This window comes from Typha latifolia, chromosome 1 (assembly GCF_019914945.1).
Source record: "Typha latifolia isolate L0001 chromosome 1, TyphaL0001v2, whole genome shotgun sequence".
Classification (NCBI taxonomy): Eukaryota; Viridiplantae; Streptophyta; class Magnoliopsida; order Poales; family Typhaceae; genus Typha; species Typha latifolia.
Window position 1 is genome coordinate 7519028 of NC_133086.1, and position 11717 is coordinate 7530744.

The 11717-nt window shown below is 36.2% G+C and overlaps 1 protein-coding gene across 1 annotated transcript; it reads left to right on the forward strand.

Moving 5' to 3' along the window:
- The first annotated feature begins 941 nt into the window (after positions 1-941).
- LOC140788893 (protein LURP-one-related 7) lies at positions 942-11362 on the forward strand. The gene is made up of 3 exons (XM_073138440.1): positions 942-1336; positions 10580-10798; positions 11052-11362. The coding sequence occupies exons 1-3, from the start codon at positions 1019-1021 to the stop codon at positions 11271-11273; spliced, it is 759 nt and encodes a 252-aa protein (XP_072994541.1). The 5' UTR covers positions 942-1018; the 3' UTR covers positions 11274-11362.
- The last annotated feature ends 355 nt before the right edge of the window (positions 11363-11717 follow it).

Here is an 11717-nt window from a genome sequence, read left to right on the forward strand (position 1 = left end):
GTCAATTCATATAGTTATCAGATTTGAATTCTGTACAGTAAACTCCATGGTGATATATATAAATATATATAATCCTCTTTTGGAGTTTCTTGTAACTAGTTTATGTTATCTAGAATGCATATGTAACATTCATTATCTTTCAGACAAATGGGCATTTAAATTATTATCCTCCACCATTATGAACTGGTATTCAAGCTGTGCCCATCCATCCATCTGTTGCTCTTTGCAGTAGTGACATGAAAACTAACTACTCACAGATTCTAGCGATATACTACCAAAGCTCACGTGAGGTTGGAGCATTGGAAAGTACATTCACATGCAATTGTGGCAATAGAAAACAAAGCCCAAGTAACTTAAAATACGGGAGAGGGATAAGTATCCATGTTGTGCATTTTGGACGTAGCTACTATTTCTTTCAAATTTTATTTTATTTTATTTTACTTTATATATAATCCAACTTGCTAGATTGATAGAAATTACATCCTATTTGTTTCAATTTTATTTGATTTGATTACTATGAATACTTTCTGGCATCCTATCCTCATGTAATGATATATAAGCACGGGGACAGATGGTAGATACTTAGACCCTACATACTAGAATAGAAAATAGAGAATAAAAATGAGTTGAGTTACGAGGTTTAAACCCTCACAACCTCATACCATATTAAATAATGATTAAATTATTAGGTAATAGATTAAAAATATATCTTCGAGTAATTTTAGGTTAAGTCCAGCCCAGCTCAGCCCAGCCGGCCCAAGTAACGCATAGCTCGGCCCACAACCATAGCTTGCTTCTATTTTATTTTAATTTTAATTTTTTATTATTTTTATTTATTTTTTTCTTTTTGTTAAATGATGTTGCTTTCTTTCTTTCGGTCCACACTATGACTTTTTTGACCCGTTTCATTGGTAAGTAGAGCAGTCTAGCAGATCGTCTGGGATGCCGGAGATTGGTCAAGTTTGGGGGTTATTTTGCAGCTCTTGATTGGCTACCTAGAGAGTTCCTACACACGGGAATGCACCGGATCAGGAGATGGAAGATTCCAACTTTTTCTTTTTCTTTTTCTTACTCCTTGGCCCCGGTACACGACGAGGAGGAGGAGGCCATGGAGATGGAGGAGGACGCCACCTTCCCCTCGGCTGATCGGATCCCGATCGACTACACGATCACCAAATCCTCCCTCGCCCTCACCGGATGCGATCTGACGGTCCACGACGCGCGCGGCGAACTGCTCTACCGGATCGACGGCCGAGGTAGCGGCTCCTCGAGCCGCCGCGTCCGAACCCTCTTCGACGCTGCAGGCGATCCCTTGATCACCATCGTCCATAACAAAGTAATCTCCTTTTTTTAATTCTAGGAAGATTTCCTCGTCAATTAATTAGCTTCTTGTTTGTCTATTTTATTAAATTAATTTTCATTCAACACCCTACCTTTTGACGTTTTCACATCCAAGTTTTTAATATCTGGGATAAGTTGAAATCCGGCTAATCTAGGGGGTAAACTGTAAATTTCATATAATCTTAGGCTATTGCGCCTTCTTCTAGCGATCTGTAAAGGAACTTACTTTCTCTAAGCCATCATCAATGTGGATTTATTATTAAATGATCAGTTGCTTTAGCTAATATCTAAGTAGTATATGAGAATTCGACAAATTAATAAAGAAAAAAAAAGACAGTATGATGCCCTTAAATATTTGAAAATACATAGTAATGTGAACATATGATCATAATAACGTCATGACTATTGAAGTTTGACTTGAATCAAGAAAATTGTTCAAATGGGATTGGATCCGTTCGAACAGGTTTGCTGCAGAATGCTAGTGTTCCAGATTCATATTCCGGCGTTGGAATGATTTTCGGATATTCAATAACCCGAGAGTTTGGAAGGTCCAGTGTTTGAAGTTTGTTCCAACGGGTTTTTGATGGGGTGCGAGCGTTCGAACTCTATCTACCTGTTTAAATGGACATGGATTTTTCTCCTCTAAGTCATTTCTATAAATAAATTAATTGAAGTTTTAGGGCATGTAAGCATGGGAAAAATCTGAGAGGAAGAAAATCCATTATATTGGGAGAGGTTGGAGTGAGGAAACTCTTGTAATTGGATCTTCATTAGTGGATTGAAGCTTAGTACTGCCATAACTATAGGCACATTATTGAACCATATAAATATGATACGTGTATGTAAGTGCATGCATGCACCTATATAACTTTCTTGGCCACTTACTATCATGGAGCCATTACATGTTCCATATTTACCTTATTTTTAGTAGCTTGCTTACCAAGTCTTATTACTCTAGTTGGTGTGTTTAGATCTGTGTAACTCCTTCCCGAGTAATAGGAATAGGTGGGTAGTGCTAGTAGTGCTGCATGAGGTGTAACGTCCATATCCGTTATAATAGGATCATGCACATAACCATCTTTATTTCTTTATTTAAAGAATCCCTTATGTAACTGTGGGGAAAAAAGGATTGTTTAGTCAGACTTGGAGATCTAGTTTCTCTCTAATGAAGCTATCTTCTATCTCTTTCTATTTTTAGTTTCATTTTTTTAAGGCAACTAGTCACCACGGGTTGAAAGACTCAAACAGTTCGAAGTTGCTACAATTCGATGATTCTGATCATAACAAAATCTCGTCTCTCTCATTTTATTCTTTGTGGATTGCTTATATTATTCTACTATTAGTATTGCATTTGTGATTTTTCCCAATTTGGAATAGCTTTATGCATTGCTATTCTTTTGCATCTTGTTGTGTGTGGTTGGGGATCGCTTTCGCTGCCCTTCACCTTTTAAATTATTTCATGACAAGTGGTATCAGAGCCAAAAGTTCAAACTTAGGCTATTGGATTCAGGGATAGCATTGGACTTGGTGAATTTAAGTTTGCAAAATGTCAAAATTATCCAGATCAAGGAAAATTGTGTCAAATGCAAAATTTGAGGTAGAAAAATTTGATGGCACAAACAATTTTAAAATGTAGCAATGTGAAGTAATGAACATCTTCTTTCAACAAAAATTGGACACTACATTGGAGTAGAAACTTGATAAAATAATGAAAAAGGAATAATTGAAGATAAACCGGTAAGTTTGCAGCAATTCGGCTTTTTTTGCAAAATATCAAAAGTATTTTGTAGTGAAGAGGAACTAAACAAAGAACTTGTGTAAGGAATTGGAGGACAAATTCATGACCAGGAGTATTGAGAACCGGCTCTACTTGGAAGAATAAGAGTTCCGATTTCAATACAAGATTGAAACACTTATAGTCGAGCATTTGAATTTCTTCAACACACTATTTATTGATTTACAAATTTTGGATGTTGAGATATTAGATGAAGATAAGGCGTTGGTGCTACTGAGTTCATTGTTGGACACCTATGATCACCTCACTATCATTTTACAATATGGAAAGGATTTCATCCACTACAATAATGTTACAAATGTACTGATTAACAATGAGTATCGAAAATTGGACAAGCAAACTACTCATGAGTCATTATTGTATGTTTTGATAATGGGGTAGATTGAAGAACCAAAATTTGTTAAGAGGCAAATTTTATTTGAAAACACGAGATACATAATAAGATAGAAAAATACTTGCTAAGGACCAATTTTCCTATTGTCACAATAAAGGGCATTGGAAAATGGATTGCCCCAAAAGGTTAATGTGACACATTCAGGATGATGAGGATTCAGAGAGTGTATTGATTGGCTTAGCTCTTGCATGTGATGCAAATGAATGGATTTTGGATTCTGGATGCACTTATTATATATGTCCTAATCGGAATTGGTTTGATTTTTTGCTTTTGAGAAAACTTCGGGTGGAGTTGTGTTCATGGAGTGTATTGATTAGTTCAACTCTAATGGATTTTGGATTCTGAATGCACTTATCATTTGTGTCATAATTGGAATTGGTTTGGTTTTTCATTTTTGAGAAAGCTTCTAGTGGAGTTGTGTTCATGGAGTGTATTGATTGGTTCAGCTTTTGCATGTGATACAGATAAATAGATTTTGGATTATGAATGCACTTATCATATGTGTCCTAACTGGAATTGGTTTGTTTATTATACTTTTGAGAAAATTTCTGGTGGAGTTGTGTTCATGGGCAATAACAACCAATGTCAAGTTTAAGGTATTGGCACCATCCATCTAAAGCTTCATGCTGGATCCGTGAAGGAGCTGACAAAAGTTCGATACATACTTGAATTGAAGAAAAACCTCATCTCACTTGATGTTTTGGAATCGAAGAGCTTCACTATTATATTAAAAGGTGGAGCATCGAAGGTTTCTTTGGGAGCCCTTATTATAATAAAGAGTATAAAAAGGAAAGACTTATACTTCTTGTATGGCTCAATAGATGATATAGGTAGTGTAGCTACTGCTTTATCAAGTGATGTAGTGAACACTAGTAAATTGTGGCATATGAGGTTGGCATATCCAAGAGAGAAAGCATTGCAAGATTTGGCTAGCCAAGGATTGATAAAGGATGTGTTTAGTCTTAAGTTAGAATTTTGCAAACATTGTGTTATGGGCAAGCAAACTAGGGTCAAGTTTGCTACTAGAGTGCATTGAATTAAGGGCACTTTAGACTATATTCACATGGATGTTTCGGGGCCCACTAGGACTGCTTCCTTAGGTGGAAAGTATAGGTTTGCGACCTTCGTAAATGACTACTCAAAAAGGTTTTGGGTATATACTATGCACCATAAGCATGAAGTGCTAGAACTATTTTAGAATTGGAAGAAGATGATTGAAAATTAGACTGGCAAGATGATCAAGAAGCTCAAATCAAATAGTGGTGATGAATGCACATCAAATTCTTTTTATGAAACTATGTCAAGCTGAAGGAATAGAGTGACACTTTACTATTAGAGAGAAACATCAACAAAATAGTATGGCAGAGCGCTTGAACCATACCCTACTGGAGAAGGTATGGTGTATATATCCAATGCTGGCTAGGTAAGAAGTTTCTTGCTGAGACAGTGGCCTATGCATGCCATCTTATCAACTGTTTACATTTTCCTGTTAACAATAGGAAGAGCTCATTAGAGGTATCGTCTACAAACCTATTTCAAATTATAATTCCTTACACATTCTTTGTTGTCTGGCATATTACCATGTCAGGGAAAGCAATTGGATTTGAGAGCTAAGAATGATATCTTCTTGGGCTTTAGCACATGTGTGAAAGGATTTTGTATTTGGAGACCGGATTGAGGAAGATGATTATTAGCAGGGACATCACATTTGATGAGTCATCAATGTTGGAGTAGAGTCAGAAGGAGGATTATCCGGATGATAGCAGCGCTAGAGAGGTTCTATGACAAGTGGAGTTTGAAACAGATAATAGTCTGGTAAGGAATACCTCTTTAGATGAGGTTAGTGAAGAAAAAGACTCAAGTTTGCAGAAGGGTGATACCTTAGAGCAGGAAATAGATGAGCAAGACCCCATAGTAATTAGATGTCCAAAGAGAGATTAGAATGTCAACATGCTATTTTGATACGCTGGTTTATGCACTTCCGGTAATTAATGAAGATTCTCCCACTACATTCAGAAGCCATGAGGAACACTGGAAGTGCAGATTAGAAGGTGACTGAATTAATGAAATGCAATCTCTCGATTACATTAGGACTTGGGACTTTGTATAGCTTCTTAAAAGAAAGAAAGCAATGGGATGCAAATGGGTATATACCAAAAATGAGGATTCTCAATCAAAAAGCGATGTCAGATATAAAGCTAGATTTGTGGCAAAGGGATATACACAGAAGAAAAAAATTGACTCTAATGAAGTGTTTTCTCCAGTCATGAAATATTTGTCCATTCTTTACTAGCTTTGATTGCCCAGTTTGATCTTGAATTAACTCAGACGGATGTGAAAATCACTTTCTTGCATGGTGATTTGGAGGAGGATATTTATATATCCCAGCCAGAAGGATTCAAAGTTAGTGGAAGGAGAATATGGTTTGCAAATTGAATAAGTCCTTATATCCTAAAACATTCTCCAAGGCAATGGCATAAACGTTTTGATCATTTTATACGGAAGCAAAATTATAAGAGAAGTCGCTATGATAATTGTATTTATTTTAGAAAGCTTTAAAATGGATTCTTTATCTATTTACTCTTATATGTAGATAACATGCTTCTAGTATCGAAAAACAAGGTGAAGATTGATAAATTGAAGCATCAATTGCATAAAGAATTTGAAACGAATCTTGGAAAAGCTAAAAAGATACCTAGCATAAAAATTAGAAGAGATCAAAGAAAGGGGACAATATGCTTGTGACACAGGAGCAGTATTTAAAGAAAAGACTTTAGTGGTTTAGCATTGACAGTAAGATGAAACTAGTTAGTGCGTCATTGGCACGTCACTTTGGACTTAGTGCAGCCATGTCACCGAGTACAGATGTCGAGAAGGATTTTATGATCAAGGTACCATATGCGAGCGCAATTGAAAGCCTGATGTACGCAATGATGTGTACTAGACCAGATATCTCACAAGCCATTAGTATTGTTAGTAGATATATGCATGCTCCAAAAATAAGGCATTAATAGGCTGTAAAATGAATCTTGAGATATATTCATGGTATTTTGAAAATTGGACTAAAATTTGCAAAAGATGATAAAAACTTGGTGTACATTTTGTTAGGTATGTGGATTAGGACTATGTGAATGATTTAGACAAACGAAGATCTACTATTGGATATGTATTCACACTTGCTAGAGGACCGGTGTGTTGGAGGTCTACCTTACAGTCGACGGTTGCTCTATCTACTATAGAGGTAGAGCATATGGCAGTGACAAATACTATAAAAGACGCTATCTTGTTGATAGGTTTGATAAATGACTTGGGTGTATTTCAAGAACAGGTGAAAGTACATTATGATAGCCAAAGTGCAATTTGCTCTATCTACTATAGAACCAGTTCTTTATACTAAAAAAAAGCACATCGTTGTCCGATTTTTATTTTATGAGAAATTTTTTGGTGAAGGAGATATTTCTCTTTGCAAGATTGGCATTGCATATAATGCTGCAGATATGTTAACAAAAGTGGTGACAAGGGTCAAGTTCCAACTGTTTGGACTTGATTAATATCGCACTTCTTTGATTCATTTGTTTTGGTGTCTTAGGACGCAAACTTGCAAGCAGTGCATTTTGAAAAATTTCAATCACTTTGTAGTGGTGTAGAGAGATTTGTTTGAAGTCTTGGAGTTCTCGCCAAGATGGAGAATTCGTTCGAATGAGTTTGCTGCAGATTGCTAGTTATCTGGATTCATGTTCCAGCATTCGAAAGATCTCACCTCTATTCGAACAAGATGGAGAATTCGTTCGAATGAGTTGGATGCATTAGAACGACTTTCAGACATTCGATAACCCGAGAATTTGGAATAAGTCGGTATTCAAAGTTTGTTCAAATGGATTTCCATTGGAGCACAGGCATTCAAACGCCATCAATTCGTTCGAACGGACCGTTGATTTCTTCTTTCTCTTTTTAAGTCATGCCTATAAATAGACTAATGAGATTTTAAGCCATGCAACAACCCATAATTTCAAAAATAAATATAGAAATAAGAAATTTGAGATAATTATTTAGATAATGAGATATTTATTTTAATCCTTAATACTTTAGGATTTGGATTAAATTAAATTAATATTCATATTATGTATATAATTAAGAAAGAGATTAGAATTCCTATCCTATTTGGACTCTTATATCTTTGATCTATAAAAGGGAGGCTTACAAAAAGGAAAAGAAAAATCTAAACAAAAGTTTTTAGCGGCAGGACTATATTAGTGCTACAGGTGTGAGAAAAAACCTAGGTTTTATAGGGTAACACTAAAGCAATACTAGAGTACCAAGATGAGGAGGCTGTCATCTCCTACTTCCTCATCGAATCCCTACCTTGATGGAGCTACCATTGTCGGAATCGATCTTCGGGTAGTCACCGGAGTAAGTGAATAACACCAGACAAATCGCATGTGAAGAGTTTTTTTTTTACTTCGGTTATCGAATTGATCCATTCCATATAGACCTTAGGTGAGTGAATTCAATCACATAATTATCGACTCATATTATACTCCATACATTATCATCTTTTTATATTTAGTGTCACTCTACTTCGTGCAATACTTTAGTTCATGAAATATTGATCCTCATACATTACTATTCTTCATGCAAATAGTAAAATATTGACTAAGAGTTTGTAGGACTTTGAGAACAAGCACAAGGGAGATATTCTTCGTGCAAATAGTGAAATATTGACTAAAGATTTGTAGGACTTTGAGAATAGATGCATGCTAGATATTTTTCGTGTATCTCCCTATGAAGACTCAAGTCTACCTTAAAGTCCACATGATAGATTTATTTTTGATCGATACATAATTCGTCTAGGTGATTCTGTCGCAGTTAGATTACAGTTTCAGACTAGAGCAAAAATCTTCTTGAGGTGACTCTAATCTTTTTCCATGATTAGTGAAAAAGATAGGTTGTGTTTATCACACAGTGACACCTCCTTATGACTAATTAAATCAACTATGAGGAAAAGATTCGAGTGCCATCTCAAGGTGACTTCTGGTTGGTGTGGATCCACTGGCATAGACCCAAGTTGGGAAGTGGGCACTGTTAAGATTGAGGAGGTTTGCATAATAAAATAGAGCATGATATTAAGTTGCTAATTACATCTTTTATGGCTTATACTTAGTATTCATATTATGATATTACTGGCTATTATTATTAATCATTGAGCTTTATTAATATTTTATATTAGATAAAATATAATTTTCTAACATTTGGGTAGATTCACCCACTGAGCTAAAGTTGTTAGCTCATTAAACTATTTTAATATTTCAAATACTGGTAAGCATAGCGAATGAACATGGACACCAAGACTCTATCTCTACTTAGGATATTGGCTCTCACATTTTAAAATATAGTAGTGATTCTTAGTTTAAAATTGAAAAGCTAAATGTTGCCTTAGTAATGTTTGGAAGACATTGATTTTATAATTTAAATATTTCATGTCTTTGAAGGTTTTTGAATTGGAGTTATTAAATAAAATTTGAATTTCATTATATTATGGATAATTAGTTTAAGCTTCGTGTATCACAAGTCTATTGAGATATATGGCCGGTCATAATTTCTATTTCGAGTCATGACAGAGCATATAAGCATGGGAAAAACTTGAGAGGAAGAAAATCCATAATATTAGGAGAGATTGGAGTGAGGAAACTCTTGTATTTGGATCTTCATTAATGAATTGAAGCTTCGTACTGCCCGTGAATGTAGGCACATCACTGGACTATGTAAATCTCGTCTCTTTCGTTATCTTTTTTGTGGATTGCTTATATCAGGTGTTGTTGTTCGTGGTTTCATTCATTGTAGATATTATTCTACTATTAGTATCACATTGGTGATTTTCTCAATTTGGAATAGCTTTATCCATTGCTATTCTATTACATTTTGTTGTGGGTGATTGGTAGGGCTATCAAAATAAACAAGCGGCTCGGGCTCGGCTCGGCTAAAGCTCAAGTTCGACTTGGCTCAGTTAGAGATGAGCCGAGCCCGAGTCATCGAAACCGGCTCAAAATTAATATCTACCTAAGCCTGAGCTAGACCCAGCTCGCTCAGGCTCGGCTTGATAGGCTCAGTATAAAAGGGTTTTTATAAAACCCTATACCCAAATCCCTAGCCCGCCTCCTTCTCCTTCGACATCGGTGCTCATGAGCTCGTCTTCCTAAAGCTGCCACGGTGCTGGCCGCCTCGTCCTCCTTCGGCACCCATGCCCATGAGCTTATTCTTCTCAAGCTGCTGCGGTGCCGGCTACCTTGTCCTCCTTCGCCAAGCTCGAGGGAGATTCCGACGACGAAGGCAGCGTTGATCGGGCCACGGCAACAACGATGAGGATGCAAGAGCTCCTCTATCCACCAGTCAAGATGGATTCGTTCTGGAACTGACTCGCTGTCAAGGTGACAATGGCAATATAGGAGGGGATAAGGGCAATCGAATCGGTGTTCTAGAGGATGGTGATGCATGATGCTCGGCTTGGGCTTGATTTGGCTCGATCTAGCTCGTTTTGACTCGACTTGAATGAGGCTTGATAATAGGCTCATTTCAAGCTCGGGCTCGGCTCAAGTTGAGCTGAGCCGAGCCTGAGCCCAATTCTAAGGCTCGAAATTCATTTTGAGCTGAGCCTGAGTCGGATCCGGCTCACTCAGGCTCGGCTCGTTTATACCCCTAGTGATTGGGAATCACCTCCGTTGCTCTTCACCTTTCGAATTATTTCACGACAATGATATATGATCGATCACTGCATTATGTAATATGTTAGACATGTTGATGCCCCTGAATTTAAACTTCACTAAAACAAATAAAAAGAAATCATGTGGTTAGAATCATACTTTCATGAAAGTCTAAGATTCTTACTTCGATCTTTTATTGCTTTTTTTGCATTATTTCTATCTTGCTTCTCTAGAGCATTGTCATATGATTCTTGTCATTATTCTAGATTTATAAATTTAACCTGGCGTAAGTGATAATTTGCTGCTTTTGTCAGCTTTTTCTCATCAGCCATGAGTTTGATTTTCTTGTAGGATGAATGGCAAGCCTTTAAAGGGTACAGTATGGATTGGAAGGATATAGTTTTTACAGCACGAACGGCATCTACTTCTGCATTTAAAAACGAGTTGAATGTATTCATGACAAGTGAAAATTCTGGAGATTCAAAAGAGTTAAAACCAAGTTTGAGGCTAATTGGCAGCCCATTTCGGAGATCATGCACCATAATCATGGCGGATTCGATTGTCGCTCAGGTAATGTACTCATTGCAGTTACTTGATTTCAGTTCCTTCATGTGAGATATGACTAACAATTAGGATTCATATATTTGAATTGTAGCATACAAGAAACACATGATTGAAAGAACTACTGTTATTCATAAATTCATTGACCTGTTTAATTTCAGCTTATCACTTTCTTCATTTTATATCTGATAAGGATAAATATTTGAAACAGTTGGTCTAGAAAAAGAGGAAAAGTATCTAACTACATATTCTTTTTATGCAGGCCAACCTTTTGTACAGACTCCACAAAGTTATATATTCGAGGAATAAATTTCGATTTACTGTATATCCTGGAAGTGATCCTGTTCTTCTTATAGCTATGCTTGTGACCTTTTTGGGAGTTAATGGACAAAGAGAGAAGGGGAATTGGTCTATTCAATTGTATAATAGATGTTACGCCAGTATTTTCTGTTGTCCTTATCTATGTATTGTTCTTCCTAAGTGAAATGGCAATGGCATTGCATTGCACTTTCAGAGATTCACATTTCACCATGATTGATGATGCTTCTCAGGGATTTTAATTCTTTGCAAGTCCTTCTCATGGATTTCATATACATTTATCTACTTTCAACTCATTAGGAAAACTTATCTCTCGTAAATGGAGACATGCAAGTAAATAGATCATAGTTATTTGCAGATCCAGAGGACCCTATATTTTGTGTTATCATTTTTTTATGTTGTGATTAAATTCTTCATTATGTTGGATGTGAAATCTTAATGTAGCAAACAAAGTTAAAAAGGAGAAATGTTACAAATCCATAGTCAATTCTTATGAATTTTGGCTGCAATTGATTACACAGCAAGAGTTCATAAATCTAAAATAGGGATATATGTGTGGGATTACCCTATTCACAAATGAGAGGGAATGATCAAATGTTAGGATTATATT